Source organism: Astatotilapia calliptera, chromosome 23, assembly GCF_900246225.1.
Source record: "Astatotilapia calliptera chromosome 23, fAstCal1.2, whole genome shotgun sequence".
Lineage (NCBI taxonomy): Eukaryota > Metazoa > Chordata > Actinopteri > Cichliformes > Cichlidae > Astatotilapia > Astatotilapia calliptera.
The window spans coordinates 1,571,901-1,589,911 of NC_039323.1; the positions used below are offsets into that span (position 1 = coordinate 1,571,901).

Consider the following 18,011-nt stretch of genomic DNA (forward strand, 5'->3'; position numbering starts at 1 on the left):
GGCGCTGGAGCCTATCCCAGCTGTCATAGGGCGAGAGGCGGGGTATACCCTGGACAGGTCGCCAGTCTGTCGCAGGGCCAACACACAGGGACAGACAACCATGACGAGCCCAGCTGTAAGTAAGCTGTTAAGACTCGACTCTACACAGTGTTCGTGTTTTCCTCCGAAAACAATAAGCTCCGTTGGAGCCTTTCAACGCCTCTCTCTGTCTCTCACTAGCAAAGTTGACCCAGACAACAAAGTAAAGCTAGTTTTCAGCTACGAACCCGACGAACCCTTTACTACGGTTCGGAGCCGCGGACCTGTTTTATATACGCGCGGAATAGTTTTCTACACGAGATCGCTGCAAAAAGTGCAGCTTTACCTAATGTCCACCTACTGTTACTCATTTATATTAAGATTTAAACATCTTGTTTGTTGGTGGTGTTGGTATGGTGAGTAACCTTCAGTAATAGTAATAAATCACCAGTGTTGGGACTAACGCGTTATTAAGTAACGCGTTACAGTAACTACGTTATTATTGTGGTAACGAGCACGGTAACTAGTTATTATGCCAAAATCAGGAACGCGTTACTCGTTACTGGGATTTAGATAGGGTCGTTACTCGTTACTTCGAGTGGTGGCTATCGCGGAGTTTCCACAGATTCAGTAACATTAGCAAGTGGTGGAGGCCAGCAGGTGGATGAAGGAAAAGAGACCCGAGGCGGCCGCCGGTCCAAGTGTGAACTGAACTTCAGGTAAGAAGTTATGACCTGCAGTCTCTCTGGGTCAGATATGAACCATGTTTAGGTGGAGTTTATTTTCGTTATTCTGACTTTTTCCGTACTGCGTGCTAGCTAGCATGACGGAGTTTCTATACAGCTGGGTGGTGCTATGAAGTTAATGATGTTGCACTTTATTTTGTTCATAAGTTATTAGAGTTGCCAACCGTCCCGTCTGGTATTCAGAGAAAATATTACGCGTTTCTTATTGAGGTGAAAAGGAACAGTTTGTCCCGTAATTCAGCTACAATGAAAAAGGCACAAAGCTGGAGTTATTCTGTGTCTTTGCTGCACAGCTGCCTCTTCTTCTTTCATTCTCCCCTCTCCCTCTCCTGTTTCTACTTCAATCATGAAACTGATCAATGATCAGCTGATCGTCTTTTCTCTCTTGTTTGTTTATCGCCCACTTTGCGCCAGAAAGAGGAAACCAGCGGATGTCGCGGTAAACAGCAGCAGCACGTTTAAGCTTGATCAGCTGTTGTTAGAATTTATTTAATATTAATTTCTAGTATCAGCTGATGTTTGCTGGAGCCACAGCTGTAAACCTGCTGGTCATGATATCGGTTTGGTTATCTGGTGAGAGGGAAACATGAAGATGAAACCAGGAGATGTGATGATTCATCATCAGAGCTGTGATGGAGAAACAGGTTTACCTTTTAGGTGACATGAATGAGTTGAAGGGAAGTTATGAACTGTTTCTGAGAGATAAATAACACCAGGATCCTTTTTTAGGTAGCTGACAGCTGGTAACTGTGCAGGGGCGGGTCTAGCAAAGTGTTGCCAGGGGGGCATGTAGGGCATTAACAGGGAGAGGGGGGCACAAAGAAATACTTTTCTTTCTTATTCTCATTTAAAATGTCTCGCTTTTAAAAAATAATTATCTGAATCTTACAACAAACGATTGATAGATTGATGCATATATACCATCAGAACAGTGAACATCACTGTCACAACAGTCAGTGTTTATTTTCATTCAAAGGCTTTATGATTTTTCCTATATTGGTGGGCCGGTCTCTAGTCAAAATGTCCGGGCCAATTTTCTGTCCCAGTCCAGCCCTGTATGCAGCTCATCTGCAGCCTGATGTTACCTACATCTTCCTATTCAGAAGGCAGAATTTCTGAGTTCTGAGTACAATCGAAGCACCACGACTGCAGTTTTTGTGTTGGATGTAAAAGGCGCACATGACGCTGTGACGTAGGCTAGAATCATGGCAGCAGTCAATGACGGTCCAGGCGTGGGGTTTCTCTCGTGGAAATATGCACATTATCTTTTCCTTTCTATTGGTCGGTGGCACAGTGCACTGTGGCAAGTAAGCAAGCTAGAAGACTGGCAAAGTTATGGAAGCAACACATTAACAAGAGAATTCTGAGTAAAACCAAAGTTACTTTCCCTAGTAACTAGTTACTTTGAAAGTAACGAGTAACTTGAAGTAACTGAGTTACTTTTGAGAGAAGTAACTAGTAATGTAACTAAGTTACTATTTTAAAGTAACTTACCCAACACTGTAAATCACACAGCAATAGTTCATTCATGTAGTTGTAAGAAGCATGATAATATATTAAGTAATCCAAAGTATTTAGAATACGTTACAAAATACATTTTGGGACATGTAATCTGTAGTGGAATACATTTTAAAAGTAACCTTCCCAACACTGGCTATGATTAAGTGCACGTGCAGTTGCACATACAAAACACCTGATCGTTAACAGCAGCAACGTCGTTTAAGGTAGAAGCAGGCCTCATTACAATAAACCTGATCAATAATCAAAACCAAATCTGGGGGGGAAAAGTTTTATATATTCATAATTACTAAGACGACATTTACTGGAGCTTAAACTTCAACACATGCACAAAGTATTTGTTCTTTTCTAACCTCCAACAACATGTTCGGTTCCTTAGGTTTCGGTGGCCTGATGGACACAATTGTTTTAATTCAAACATTTAAGCCACGTCCCCACGTGACCAGCAGAGACTGTAGTCCACAGAGCACAAACACAACATATTGTATATAGAGAGCAGCCTGTGCATGATTATGTCATATAAGGAGGAATCTGGATGTTCTCCAAAAATAACCAACACATGGTCAGAGTCCAAATCAGCTTTACTGGTCCTCAGCTCTATGACACACACACACACACACACACACACACACACACACACACACACACACACACACACACACACACACACACACACACACACAGTGCAGCAGACGAGAATGCACTAAATCTGGATCCTGCTTCTTAACTACAGATTCACGAAGACGTCGTGCACGTTTTGGGGACAAAGCTTAATCCTTTACTCTCAAACACACAGCTTTGCTTCCCCCACCCTCCTGCACTGTGTTGCACTGGAAATCTGCTCTAACACACAAGGCGTTAGATAACTGTCTCAACATGTCAGCCACTCGCAGATCTGTGACAGCTTTACATGGCCTGGTGAGGATCAGTGGTCATCGCGTAGGGGGGTAGCGGTTCAAATTCGATTTTTCGTCCTGACAGGTGTTGTTGTGCTGGCAGTAAATTCAGATGCAAGTGAGGTGTGCTGTACACGAGTTGAATTAAGATCCCTCCACGTGATTTCGAAATCTGCATCCGTGTCTCGTTCAGCCCTGCTTTCACAAGTCTCAGCGGGGAAGAGGCCTCAGAGTTTTTATTTCATCTTCCACTTTTGTAGACTCCGGCCAAAGAAGCTTCCTCAATAAAATTGTGTCCATGTCAGCTCATGAATTTTGAGGAGGAACCCTGCATAAGCTAAGACGGCGCCTTTTGAGTATTCAACATGAGTCCGAGACATGATGCTCTACAATCCCACAAAGAGACAACCGCTGACCATCTCGTCGTTATGAATTCTGTCCACATCCAGCCATTAGGCTGTTGGTGTATCTCTAAAGCCTGTTTGGGTCTCGGCGTTGTCTCCCCGTTGCTTCCTAAACCCCGTTATACTTGCTTGAGGTAAGAGAGAATGACGGCAGTCGTGCTTCCCTCCCGGCTCGTCTGCGAGACTCTGACACTAAGCCCATTATGCTTCCATTATGGGGCTTCAATTTTCCTCTGAGCTTTTCACTTCTGACACGGCAGCTCCCTCCCTCCTCAAACCGCAGACTCATACCCCCCAAGGCCTAGTGCTGCACGGCCGTTCAGTTAGGAACTTCAGTACGTTTTTAAAGTACCAGCCCTGATTCTTATTCAACGGCAGTTATTTAAAATTGCACTAAGATGCATAATATGACAACGTTACATGTAAGCAGGCGTCAACAACAAAACATACGAGACAAAGCTAACTTTGCACATTTATACTTCAGTAATGTTTTAGGGCAACTTTAATTTGACAGCAAAGTAATTAACACTTATGAGATTCAGCGTCTTCCTCAAGAAGCTGACATGTGGCTGCAAAACTAGTGAGTACAATTAGCCACATAGCAACACAGCAAACCATGTCATTTGTAAGATGTTATTAAAAAAGACACTAACACCACATACATGACAGCAGTGTAGCCTTGCATGTACCTGAGGTGAGGCCTAGCATACAGTTAGTGGCCGAGTTGGCACCCACCTGTCACGCCGGCCCAGACCCATCTTTAACTAATTTGGCGATCATGTGGAAAAATAAAATCCAAATGGATTCTCACAGGGAAAACAAAACCGTGCTATTCCTAACTGTGGGAAACTACTGCACAGTCTTCAGAGGCAGATTCTGGGGCGATTTTTTAGTTTCAGGGTGAGCCAGCAGGTATTTATAACAAGCATTATTGTCAGCATTACTGACACCTGCATGCAACCAAAGCCTCCTTAATCCCGACTAGAAACAGAAACCCAAACTTCTTGTTCCTTGGCTGATAAGTGTACACAATTTATTTACTATTTATTTATTCGTCAGTACAGAAAAGCGTAGCTGGGATGTTGAGGAATTATAGCGTCATTCTGCACACTGCCTCTCCTTTACTTTCTCTCTCCCGTAAAAGCCATACCATGTTCCTGCTTTGGCCCGCTCTTAATGCAAGCCTTTACCTCGCCACAGCCCTTCCTCCATCTTTTCTTTATGCTGCAGCACGCCCCCCACACCCACTCTCAGCAGCAGCGTGGTTAGGAACCCAGCAGTAAGCAAAAATCCCCCTGCTGCTGAAACAGTCTCCACTAATACCAGATTGGTTTAGTGGTGGCTTGGACTGCGCTCGTGTGCGTTTGTGCAGGTTTGTGTGTCCTCCACTCTGGTGCCTATGTGTAGTTTGCGTTGATGAAGAAGCGTTGCCACTAACTACCGAAACCAAAAAGTTGATGTTTAAGACTTAAGGCGGAAAACAGAGGCTTGGTTCTGAGTTACATTCGAGATTTTTCTTCAGTACAGCTACACGTTGTCATCTACCTGATTTGGCTACCTGTAACCTATTGGATTTCTGTGGAGTGGAAAAGTCCCAGTTTCACATTAAAACAGCATTGAGCTCACAACCTTGAGGGTGTCATTGAGAGGCCTCCGTTTGACTCCAGCTCCTCTTTAAGACTCACTCCGTCATGCTGCGGATCATTGTTCACTGCAGGCTGGATGAAGTTGTTTGGGGAGAAAAATGTCCTGTCTCAACGCTGCAAGATTGACTTTCGGTCTGAAAACAAATCCTATCTATTTTGCATGTTAATTTATTCCCTTTTGCTTGAGAAGGGAAAAAAAACAGTTTCCTTGAGGAAGTTTGTAATAAAAGCCTTGCGATCGATGATAATGGCATTTGTGCTTGTGTTTGTCATCTTCGCAAAAGCAACAGTGGTGGAGTTTCCACAGATTTATTTGTATACTAGTGCTGTAAGTGGCGTGTAAATTATCCTAACTGTCCGTGTGGCTCTTTATCTTTGTAAGCCAGTACTATTAGACCCTATCCATTAATGCCCATAACCCAGCCAATCAATGCTTAAATAAAAATCAGCTCAATTTGTAGCATTTTATGCAAACGTGCAAACTCCAACCAGGCTGACTCTTTGCTTTTTGTTTTTATAATGCTACAGGAATAGCTAAAACACAAAGGAATCGATATCACTTACGTTTGGGTTGTGTTGGCCTGCTCTCAAACAAATGCTGCACGTTGCTGCATAGAAATGAGTTTCATACGGATGTACACTGTGCTGTAATTTCATTATAATTCTATACATGCTGCGCTTAGCCAACACCATAGTCACAGGGAGTAAATCCATTGTAACTCGTGAGCTTTTATCAATGCAGCAGGAACTGCATGTGTGTGAGTGCCAGTTACAACTAACGACGCTGGGTTCACTGCACTGACACGGAGCCGACACGTGACTGTTTTGTGTCATTTCGTGGTAGCGTCTCAGGGGTGACAGCGCCGATCGTTCTGTCTGCTGTTTTGGTTGAAATGTGTTCAACATGTGAATTTTAACAATTTTGAAATCAGTGTCTATGAAGCAGCTCCAGCGTTACTTTATGTTGTGCATGTATTAGGATGCTTATGTGCTAAACTAAGAAGGCCTCTGTCACACCCTCACGTTTCCATTGCAGACTCCTGCTGGGACTCACTGTTATTTTCTGTTTTCACATTAAGTACAGATGAAAATGTGCAGAGGAGGCCTTTTAGGTAATAATTACTGCAACTAAAATTTAATTTAATAACTAAATAATTTTTTGTAGTATTACAGTCATCTTAGGGTATTTTTTTTACTGCAAATTGTTTATTTACCAGCTCGACATGTGCGAGCACGCTGCCTGCATATGGATCATGTTCCCGCTTTGCCTGACTACAAAGCACATTTGCCTATATTTCACAATTAGTTAGCAGCTCAGGGATTAAGGGTAGATTTGACAGTGCAGTGCTGCAATCTGCTGTTGTGTCTCTTTAGCACTGAGAGGATCAGAGAAATAGCCAGCGAGCATCTGTTTCTGCACTTGTTTTATTTCTCTCTCCGGCTTTCTTTCCTTAATCTCTCTTCATGCATCTTTCTTGTCACCCCCCCCCCCCCCCACCCACCCACCCACCCGGAGAGCGAGAGCGGAAAGCAGTATCAATCACTGTTAACTGACTGACCACTGTCTGTTGGTGGTACTAAATGGATCCCCACAATTGAATAGAGGCCTAAGTGTGTGGTAAATGCTCTCAATGGGTAAATGAATTTGCGGGTTAACTCGCTCTAAGAGCGTTTCAATAAGGCAAAATAATAAAAACACCTACAGCACATATTTTTCTTTTGATATATTAAAAACAAAGTCCAGCTGAAAATCTTAAGTCTCGCATTCATCACCGCAGGCCCGGAGTACGAAAAGAAAGCAGCCGAGCGTAACCCAAACACAATCCAGCTTTATTTTCCTCATATAGATTTGACTGTACACAGTTCAGACCATTACACAGAAGGCATAAATGAATAAATTCAGTGCTCTCTTTTACATCTTTTTCAAAGACACATGGCAATAATAAATAGCGCTCATGAAACAAGACGATCAACACGTTTTCAAACTGTACAAAATTTACAGCAATTGAGATGCAAAGTTTGGAGGCAACACAGACTGAATGAAACTGTCCTGGTAATATGTTTGTTATTTCATTTAACTGTGAAACTTCGATAGAAGCTCAAACATTACGCTGTAATTACGGTGCACTCATCCTGGGGGTAACAGATGTTTACTCATGGTTGATGTGGGTTATAGACTGCATCCCTTTCTTAACTGTCACATATGAACACATGAACAATTGTAATGTTTTACAGTAGCTCAGTAATTTAAAACGAATGTTTTGATCTCGAGTACACTATTCTTCTTTCAAAACTTTGTCCACGTTGCTTCCAACTGTCATTTCTAAGTGATAAATGAAATAATCAAATATGAGATCTTCCTAAATTTGTTTTTTCTATAATACATTTATTCTTCGTTGTTTTGGAATTTAACTAACTGTAATACATCTAAATGTTACCCCCGTGTTACACTTTATATAGTTTTAATTTTATCAACCAAATAATTACGCTGTAATTTTAGAGCTGTAATCTCGAGTTTCTCTGAATAGTGTCATCTTGTATTTCTTTATTTGCTTCCTGGTATTGAAAACACTCGTTTTTTTCCCTCTTTTCCTTGTTTTTTTTTTTTAACAAAAGAAGTACCCACATGAATAAGACTCTGTTTCTCTTTTGAAGCAGAGATCAAATCTAAATGATGGTTCCTGCATGCTCAGCAGGTCAAGAATCAGAAACACCAAATCGTTCCACTGTTTCAGTTGTTGTGGGTCTTTAAAGATGCAGCTGTGGGAAATGCATCGGCCCGGCAGTCGTGCCAGCACTGACGCTAAAGCATCAGCCCTGAATGTGGGGGACTATCGGTAATCCCTCTGACATGCAGGCCAGGCAGTGGGAGAACAGGCTGACGACACATCTGGGGTCAGTAAGTAGGTTGATAGCAGGCAAAGCTGCACTGAGTAGATTACCAAGAGGCGCCTGGATCAGACTGAAGAAACTCAAGAGAGTTTTTATCTGTGTTCCTGCTTGTTAGCATTTTAAGTGTCAAATTTATGTTTGCTTTTCAACGTCTGCAAAAGAATCTGCATGTGCATACAAATGGATAAGATGCGGGGCGTCTTTAGCAGTTAGAACTGAATATTTCCAAACCGTATACATGTCTTGACTTTGCCTTAAACGTATAAGCTTTTTATTCCTGGCGAGTCTGTGTCTGAGATAATTTAATACTGACGGACGTCTGCTTCCAGACCAGCTTTTACACAGATGACAACAAGTCAAGCACCTATAAATATAGAAGAGAGATCTGCTTTGTAGCAAACAGTGATCGCCCTCATTCAAAGAGGGGAGACATAAACTTCTAATGAACAGACGGACGGACAGAGGAAAGGACGGGCAGACCAACAGTCATCTATTTCCTAATAAGTTTGAGCACTATGTTAAAAACAACAAAAGCATCAGCGTGGTTCAAAATTAACACTTGTGCCGCTCTTTTTTTGTAAATTTCTCTCCCAATGAAACACTGTTTGTTGCCTTGTGCATACGTCTCTCCTCCTTTTCTCTGCTCTCCCCACATTCCTGTCCACACGTGTAGAGAGACGAGGAGAGTAAAGTGCATCGCCAATGTAAAGGCTTGGATGTGGCTGTACGGCAGGCCTGCTCAGTATGAATGAGAAGCATGCAGGTGACTCCTGGGTTTCGTAGGGACTTTGATCTGGATTGTGTCGCCCTAATGTTGTGTGGTTTATTTCAAGGGATGAGACGTTTCTCCCCTGTGAGCATTACTCCACCGATATATTTGAGATCCGGTCTCACTTTCAGAGAGTGAACGAACAAAACAAAGTGTAAAAAACGATCGTATGATGCAGAGTTGACTCATTCTGTGTGGAGGCGTTCTCGCTGCTTCCGCTCAGACTACATATCTCGATGGCTACCTCACCAACTACGACTGCTGCGGGACTCTCCCTTCTCCTTCGCCCAACATCGCACCCGAAACATACCAGCAGTGGACCGTGGAGAACGATAGAAAGAAATGTAAAAAGCCTTCTGAGTCCACTTTGATGTTTCCCCACAGTACTTTTTTTTTACCATGTCTGAGATTCAAAACTGGGAATGGTCCATCTCGTCCAGCCATGAGGCGGGGCTGGTGGGGAAGTCAGGGTATCCCGTACTGCTCCCTGTGGAGAGGTCTGAGGTCGGGCCTCCTGCCATGGCCCTCAGAGCCTGTCCCACACCACCCGGCCCCCCCTGTGCCACCAGGCTGTCCATGTTGAAGCTCAGGTTGTTGAGGAGAGGAGTGTGGCCGGGCAGAGAGGCGATGGAGGAGGGCGACTGGGGGAGACCGTAAGGGCTTCCCGCTCGGATGTCGTGGTAGGGCTGTCCCGCCGCGTCGACGGAGAAGCCGCCGTTCAGCGTGTTGGTCACATCGCCGACGCTCCCGTAAAGCCCGTTGGCGTGGCCGAGATCTGACAGGACCTGGTCGTCTGCAGAGGAGAAACCGTCACTTAGCACGAGGAGTGTAAAAACTTTGAGACATCAACAGCGCCGTCACCTGTGCGAGCATTATACAGTTGTTATATTTCAATACAGTTAAGTGCTTTTACGAGTCAGATTTATTGTGGCAGATTTCATGGAGGTACAGTAAATGGACGAGCCACTGAAGTCTTTGAAAGGCTTTTCGGTTCTCTTAGCGAGAAAGTGAGAAAGGATGCTCTTTCTGCTTCATCTCTAACCGAGCAATTACTGCAGCACAAAATATTTGTTTCCATCTCGTCCCTCCCCTGGGTGGCTTCAATAACAACAACGCCCCAGAGCGCTTTCTCTCTAATTGACTAAAAGCCTCACATGCTTTATAGAGTTTCTGTCACCATGTTTTCATTTCTCATAAAAATAGCCTTCTTTGGCTTGAGGACTTTTATGACTACCAAAAACGGGGTGTGCAAACATTAAATAACATGGCATGTCTAAAACGCCGTTTGCATCCCACTAAGGACCCTCTCTCTTTTCCAATAAGCTCCATCATGGTGACAAACAGAGGCAGGAGGATGCGTCAGCAGCCACAGGGATGTGTGACGGGAATGTGAAATGAGAATGCCATTTTGGATTTGCCCGACTGCGACGCCACGCGTTGATGAATGCTAGAAAACAAATGAAACGCCACAAAGACACTTCCAATTGCCGCGGCGCTCGTGTCATTTAGCAGCTTCTAGGCTCCCTCGATCCCATTAGCACGGCAGCATGACGGACAATTCCCTTCAGGGATCTCACTTTTAAGCACTAAAAGCTGCATACCTCTGAAGCTCAGCTCGCTGTCGCTGAGTCCTGCGTCGTCAGCTGAGCTCTCCTTCTCCACTTTAGTTCCTCCTCGGCTGCGTTTGACACTTTTATAAAACTGAGTCCAGCGATGCCGCCCTGCGTCTTTCTTCAGACGCTTTTCCTTCGCTCGCCGGTTCTGAAACCAAACCTGTGGAACATTTTATTTATCGTTAAGTGCAAATGAAATTATGAAACACTCTCTGAAACATTATCTCCAACTAAAAATAAATGACAACAGGAACGATACCTTCTTAGTCTGACTTCAGCCTCGGCCTTTGTTTGACGCAATATAGCGTCACTCTTTATAAATGTGTTTATTTGCAACCTGAGCTTTTAAATTCACAAATAAACTCATCAAATTTTAATTATCTCACAACAGTCGATACCAGAAATTTTAGGTAGGAAAACAAACGCATGACACTAAAGTGAATATGTGAAAAAAATGTAAGCTTTGCACGTGGATTCTCAATAAGGTCTGATCTTTTTAGCTCTGAAACACTCTAAAATACTAAATATCCTCATTTAAATTTAAAATTCAAGTAAAATGCATGTGAATTATGTTGTTTCCAAATATGTATTTGCTTTTTAACATTTGTATCAGCACTTGAGAGGCCGGGATTCAGCGATTCCAAAGTAACTTGCTTCATTACAAAAACTCGATCCCAGTGAGTCAGCTTTCTCAGGGACCTGCAGGATATAGCCAAAATACTCTACCTGCACCACTCTCATGTCTAACCCCGTCTCCGATGACAGCTGCTCTCTGACGTGGCGTGCAGGCTTCGGCGAGTTTTTGTAGGCACTTTTGAGGGTCTCCAGCTGTTTGGCGGTGATGGTGGTCCTTGGTCTCTTGGTCCCTGCCTCTGAATCATCTGAAAACACCACACACACGAGCGTGAGTGACTTCTTCCTAGATTTGTCATGTTGCCTCAGCAGGCACTGCCCTCAGGCCTTCACATTGAGCGTGTCTGTGCTCAGTGAAGTGAATGGTCATGTATAGAAGTGTATTATTGTCCTTGTGCATCTGTCCCACTCCCACAGCAGAGGACATAAATCTATTCACTGCCGGAGGAATGGAGTGATTGGAACAGCACCATATAAGAGCATTGCTTCACTTTGCATAATCAATCAGAGATGCATGGACATCTGAGGAGAGAGGGAGGGAGAGAAGCAGCACACACCCACAAACAAACAACACGGATCCACCGGCAGGAGTCGTATTACCGCTTTGCACCGTGAATACAACTTTATCCATGATTCATAGTGTTGTGATTCTGGTGTAGTTAAGTGAAGTCATCAGCACTAAACCAGGTGGATAAAAACTGCTAAGAGTTATTGAAACATCTCTTTTTTCATATTTTCAGTAAACGCTCGTTGTAGCCTAACATCGAATGCTCCTGCACACCTACCATTTTGTTTGGCGGCCTCGTAATCCACCTTGCACACCAGCCTCCCGTCTTCCATGAGGTAAAACTCGTCCCCGGTGGCCAGCTGTCTGCTGCACATGATGCAGGCGAAGCAGTGCAGGTGATAAACAAAGTCCTGCGCCTTCCGCACAACCTGTGTCGGCGGGATGCCCTGCTGACATGATGCACATTTTGTACCAAAACGTCTGCAGGAAAACATGAAGGAGAGAGAGAGAGAGAGAGACGCCATGAAAAAATTTGTAAAACGCCGGCAGGGTGGACTGATGGAAAGAGTGCGAGCAGCTGAGATTAAAATTTCACACACTACATGACTATTTCTTCATCTGCAGCCAAGAATGATGGCACAGTGTCTGTATTAATAGGAACTCCAGCTGCTGAGGAGGGAAAAACCATCCCTGGAATGTGTTTCTGTTAACGGTAGATCTGCCAGCAGACTGATAGATGGACTGGATCAGTGCACTGTGTGGGTTTGAGTGTGCATCTGCATGTTTGCATGTTTATGTGATTGCAGATGAACTAGAGTAAAAAGAGAACAAGAAGAGGAGGAGAAGGAGGAGGAGGGGTCCTCACAGTAAAGACACCCCGAGGAGAACCAATAAAACACTGACTCGGGAGAGGCTTTAAATCACAGCACAGACACACAAAAATAAAAAGAGCAAGGTGAGGCCTCCAAATCACCTCTGGGAAGCAAACACCAGCAAAGCTATGTGTATGTATTATTTAGTATGTGTGTCTGTGTGTGTTTGAACATGCTACAGCCCCCACCAGCACTGCCCCCTGGGTCACCTAACACAGTTAGCTCCCAGTGAGACTCCGGAGCTCTTTAGGTCTCTTTCTAGCTTTGAGCATTAAAACCTTTCAAACATGATTTAGTAAAAAGCCCCAATATGCCGATCGTGTTATGGATAAAAGTCAAACTCAATTTTCTCCTGCAATGCCTCAAACATCCAATTGTTGAAAGAATAAACGGCAACTAGACTGTGAAATAAAGGGATTTTTAATCTTTCCTACAGTGTGACAGAGCTGCCACTACACTGGGAATCAGGCAAACTGTGCACATTATGAGGGCAACCAGCATCACACATGTTCAGTCACAACAAAGAGGAAAACCATCAACCCAAGCAAACACACCTGCAAGCTGTGTTTCTGTTGTTCTTCATAAATTAGGGGAAAGTGGTGAATATGTATTATTAAATAATTAAAGGTAAAAAGACAAAGGTTAGCCTAATACACATGTATGGCACGATGTTATATTGCTAGCATTTTAACCGTGTTAGCAAACGGAAACCAGTCGGTTGCAATACTAAATGCACCGGAACTATTACAGGTCACAGTCGGATTTTTGTCAAGGAAAATTGTAATATTTGTTAGTGCTGCCCTGGAGAAAGGCTGGGCCAGTGCTCACGCTGCAGGAAACAATCCACGCGGATGGTAAGGGGAGAAAGCAAAGGAAGAAGCGCACTTACTTGAAGAAATCCTCCTTGCAGTAGACGCTTCCTGCCCGGGAGAAACATTTGTCCGCCAGCGGTGTCTGGCAGTCGGCGCACTTGAGGCACTTGGAGTGCCAGTGTCTGTCCAGCACCTTCAGGATGAACTTGTCCAGGATGTGCTGACTACAGCCTGCACACTGAGGGATCTCTGTGACGGAAACAAGCGCAGTCCCGCGTAGTTAACAGAGAAGCAAAGAGGCAAAGAGAAATAAGCGCTTTACGCGAACGAAATTCATTTCGTTTTACCTTTACAAAAACAACAACAAAAAATGAAATGACATTCATGGTGACGGAGAATTGTTTCGCACATTAAAGCAGGTTTTCGGGGTTTCCCCTAAATCTGCAAGCCTGTAGTTTAGTTTTAGACAATAAACTCGGGTTTCACTCATATTTCCGTATAGATATAATAACAATGAAATCTGGAGATTATGTGCATGGATGTTTATTTTCTAAAGGCCCGTCACTTTTTTAAAATGTTATTTATTTTGCTTCTGTTTATATATTTGTTTTATTTTATTACGACTTATTTTGCTGTTGCTATCACAGCTAAACAGGACAAAAAATATATAAATTTCGCGTATTTGTATTGTCCGTCTCTGTCCAAGGTGCTGAACTCGGAGCTGTTCGCTTGTAGGGCGAAAATAATTTTCTGACGAAATATTGATTTTTGTTTCTCTTAATTTCGTTAGCCAGATCTAGTTTGACCCTAATTAATCTCCTAATGATTTTATGGGAAGCATGGTGGCAACCAGTGTTAGAAGGTGAGGCGGTTTCTGGATGTAAATCAGGGTCAAGGGGAGATTAAATTTAATTTTTGTGAATGTAAAAAAAAGAAAGGGAAAAAAGGTGTCTTGGCACACCACACGTGCCCATTCAGAGGCAGATATTAGCAATTAAATTTGGCATCGATGATAAACTACAGGTAAGCTGCACATTTCAAGACGTCTTAAAAAGCGAAATAAAATCAAAACATAATTTCTTTCAAAACAAAAACCGATTTTCTGTCGAAGTAGCACATTTATAGAGATCAAACAGCATATTTTTTATATTTTAATATTTGTATTTGTAGCATTTTTATTATTACAGTAACTCCTACTCCTTCTATTAAATTAAAGATTGTAAAAGTCCACCTGCAATGCTCCATAAACTAACATCACGTCAGCATTTGTCTTTAAAGACCTTTAGACTGTTTTTATTCTCGGCCTGTCTTTGTCACACATCTGCATGATGCTACACGACGAGAAAAAACTGTAAAAAAAAAAAAAAAAAAATACTGAGAAAAAACAAGTGACCGGGGCCGGAAACCACCATGAAGCTAAGACACCCACATATCACAACCTTTGCTGTGGAGAGAAAACATATCGGCCGTGAAATCATCTTACAATAACCGTGTAAAGCGCCGGGTGCCTCATGCGTAATCCCCACACACAATACTGCGTGCAAAACCAAGCTCACTGACTCTGCACCGTGGAGGCGCGGACACGCACATTTTAGAGGGTTTTTATGTACTACTCTTAGTACCTTTGGCATTTCTGTGATTTTAATTTTAATTTCAAGGAGGAGAAATAACTGTAACTCAGTGAAAATGAGCTTTTTAAAAAAAAATCATTTTATTTTCAGTATTCATTCGTTTATTTTGCGAAGAGTAAGAACAGATAACCTCATCGAAATATTCGGTCCTTATTACAGAAGCTTAAATAACCCAGTGCGCACACTGTTACACACAGAGGAACATTCCGGCACAGACACAGCTTGGACTGGCTTTGTGTCTCCTCGGCGAGGTAATTCTCATAGAAAGGGTAGGAGAAGGCAGTGAAATTATTATGAAAGGGTGGCCTGTGTCTCGGACTTTAAAATGGGAAAGCATTTTAAATATCCAGAGATAAGTGGTGGGTGGGTGAAGCCGAGCGGGATGGCTTTGGAGAGAGAAGTGGTGCTGAAAGGAAAGCAGCACGATTCTTGGCAACGACAGGGCGTTCGCCATCCAGCTTCAGTGTGTGTGTGTGTGTGTGTGTGTGTGTGTGTGTGTGTGTGTGTGTGTGTGTGTGTGTGTGTGTCAGAGAGGGAGAGAGGGAGAGAGAGTAAACCTCGTGTATTCAGGAGGTCTTCTTCGTATCTTATTATCTGTTGCCACCACTCTTCACCACGTGCAGTCTCATCGCTTTGCTCATTTCACACAGCGGGTGAAACACACTTTCAGACTCTTTTAGCAGGGGTGTTGTTTAGAAGAAGAAACGAAAGGAGGAGGAAGAAGAAGAAGAAGTGCACTCTGGCAGCCGTTGGTTGTCAAGCGATTTGTGTTAATTAAACGTGAAGTAAACACTCTATATCAACGACTAATAGCCTGCAGGTTAAGGTGTGGGTGTAATTGCCCTGAGTCAGCAGAGGACTGTGTGTGTGATATAAAATGCTCAGATATATTCTGCTTTGCTTTTATTCCTGAAATAATCCAGGTTTAAATCCAGGATGCCTGCTGGCTCTGCAGGGGGCTGAGTGGCAGGATCTTTATCCAATCTTTTAATCTGTCTCGATTTATAAAATTAAAGAGCATAAGCCCACCATATAGAGGCTTCCCCCCAGTTGGTGAGGTTTAAATACTTCACTGAACAGGCTGGAAGTCTTAGATGACTCTTGTCATATTTCACCGTTGTTTACGGTTTTTTAGTTGGATGGGAGCAATGTGGAAAAACCTGAAAGATTCTCCTCAGTTTTGTTATATAGTTTTAGCCATTTGTTAACAGATTTCAAACCTTGAATGTGCGTCTTTAAATGTGCATCATGAGTATTTTGAAAACAGAGCAGTCCAGTAATTTCGCTCGACGTTATCCCGTTCTGTTGTGGATTATTTTTGACGTTACCCTATTAGACCCGGTCCATCTGTACATTGTTACTAACTGGCATATTAAATAATTAGGTCAGAACAGAAATGTATCCAGTTGCACTTAGACCTTGATTGCGCGAACAGATTGTAAAAAAGAAAGAAAGAAAAGGTTTGGCACAGATTAACAGGAGAACAGATGTAAGGCATTTCTCGCCTTTGATGCTGGAAGGTAGAAAATACAGTGATACATCGACAATTAACTACTAAATATCTGCCCTTATCCTCAATAATAATAATAATAATAATAATAATAATAATTTCACTTTTATTAGTGCTTAAATTGTAATAAATAAAAGTGTTTCAAGCTATTTAATTCGACCCAGTGATGAGTGTCAGTCAAAGTCAGTGTGTTTGTCTGAAGGGTGATGACAACTGCGCCTGATCTCTTGACCATGCAGACTCTTTTACAAATTAACAGCTGGGAGGCTCCGTGTGAGCCCAGCAACCTGACGCGGGAAGTTAGAGGCCAAACTAGGGAATCATAAATGTTGCCTTTCACCAGAAATTATTTTTCACCCAGGATGAGTGAAAAATATCACAGTTTGCGCTTCTACTCGCAGCCTAACGCAGAATACGTCTTCGCTATCTGAGGCTGCGAAGATTAATTGGACATGCGGGTGGCTGTGAGGCCGTGAAGCAGAATCGTCTACGAGGCGCTTTTGCACCGTGAAATAAAGACTAAGCATGGCACATTAGTGGTGTACGTGACAAACTAAGACTCCCCAATCTCGCTCGGGTTGCTGGAACTAAGCCCCTCTCCCTACAGTCAAATCCCCGCAGCACCGGTTGCGCTCGCCAACCAGTTTCCAGACTGATCGTGGACAGAAGAAGAGGAAGAACAGGAGAAAAAATGTCTTACGCTGCAGTGGCACTCCGAGAATCTCCGGTAAACTCTTCACAGGACTCTCTGTCGGTAGGACCGCCGCACTTTGCATCATCGTGATCCAAACCGGGAGACAAGCGCACGCACATACACCCGCAAAACGGTGGGCGCACTCCCCCGTCCTGTCTCGTGAAGAAAACAAACAATGATGCTGATGTTGTTGGGCCTTCGTGCGATTTGGAGGCTGATCTGTGTCGCTGTCCCGTCAAGCCTCTATTCCTGTTATTTTCCTATTCCCGGGATGGTGTCCGTGCTGTGCCGTGCCGTGTTGAGCTGTTTTGGAGTGGATCAGACAGGCTGCTTGGTCCATTCAGCGCTGCAGGGGCGGCGGGGCCTGACGTCACCACGGCAGAGGCTGACCAGGAGCCAATAGGAGAGCAGGAAGAGGAGGCCCCCCGAAGGCGGAAAGCATCCTCAATAGGTGTACAAGGAAGAAGGAGAAAGGAGAGGAGCAGGGGAGTCTTACATGGTATATGAGAAAGTCTCTGGAGAGGCGGGGCCTCGCTCCCTTGGAGACCATAAATAGCTCACTGCAGTGGCTTCCGGAGGGTCCCCGGGCAAGCAGGGCTCCTTTAGGAGAGGAGGAGAAGGGACCCGTGTTGCCAGGAAAATTAGAGTTCAGCTACATGTCATTTTACTTTAGAAATGATCCACGAAGCAACAAAAAAGAAAGCGTGTCTGCTGTCCACGCAGATTTCCCTGCGGATCGTCCAGACTACAGTGTTGTTTCTTCAGCACCCACGTCTGTGACCAAATGCGATGCAAAAATGTACTTTTATAGAATATCAGCAGGTGGGATGGCGGCATCAGTCAATTCAA

At 43.6% G+C, this 18,011-nt stretch overlaps 1 protein-coding gene across 2 annotated transcripts; it reads right to left on the reverse strand.

Moving 5' to 3' along the window:
* Window positions 1-7,037: 7,037 nt before the first annotated feature.
* lhx4 (LIM homeobox 4) lies at window positions 7,038-18,011 on the reverse strand. 2 transcript variants are annotated; one of them, XM_026159566.1, is made up of 6 exons: window positions 17,169-18,011; window positions 13,405-13,576; window positions 11,921-12,123; window positions 11,229-11,383; window positions 10,491-10,662; window positions 7,038-9,682 (listed from the first exon to the last, which is right to left on the reverse strand). In XM_026159566.1, exons 1-6 carry the CDS (start codon window positions 17,245-17,247, stop codon window positions 9,300-9,302), a joined length of 1,164 nt encoding a protein of 387 aa, XP_026015351.1. In that variant the 5' UTR covers window positions 17,248-18,011; the 3' UTR covers window positions 7,038-9,299. The 2 variants fall into 2 exon arrangements, with proteins under 2 accessions (XP_026015351.1, XP_026015352.1); XM_026159567.1 differs by lacking the exon at window positions 17,169-18,011 and having other exon boundaries at window positions 13,070-13,472.

Excerpts from the sequence above, each read along its gene's own strand:
- lhx4 (XM_026159566.1), bottom strand. The coding sequence starts at position 17,247 with ATGATGCAAAGTGCGGCGGTCCTACCGACAGAGAGTCCTGTGAAGAGT. Across the intron at positions 10,663-11,228 it reads TAGACATGAGAGTGGTGCAG|GTTTGGTTTCAGAACCGGCG; the intron begins GTAGAGTATTTT and ends AATGTTCCACAG. Across the intron at positions 9,683-10,490 it reads CAGCGAGCTGAGCTTCAGAG|ACGACCAGGTCCTGTCAGAT; the intron begins GTATGCAGCTTT and ends TCTCCTCTGCAG.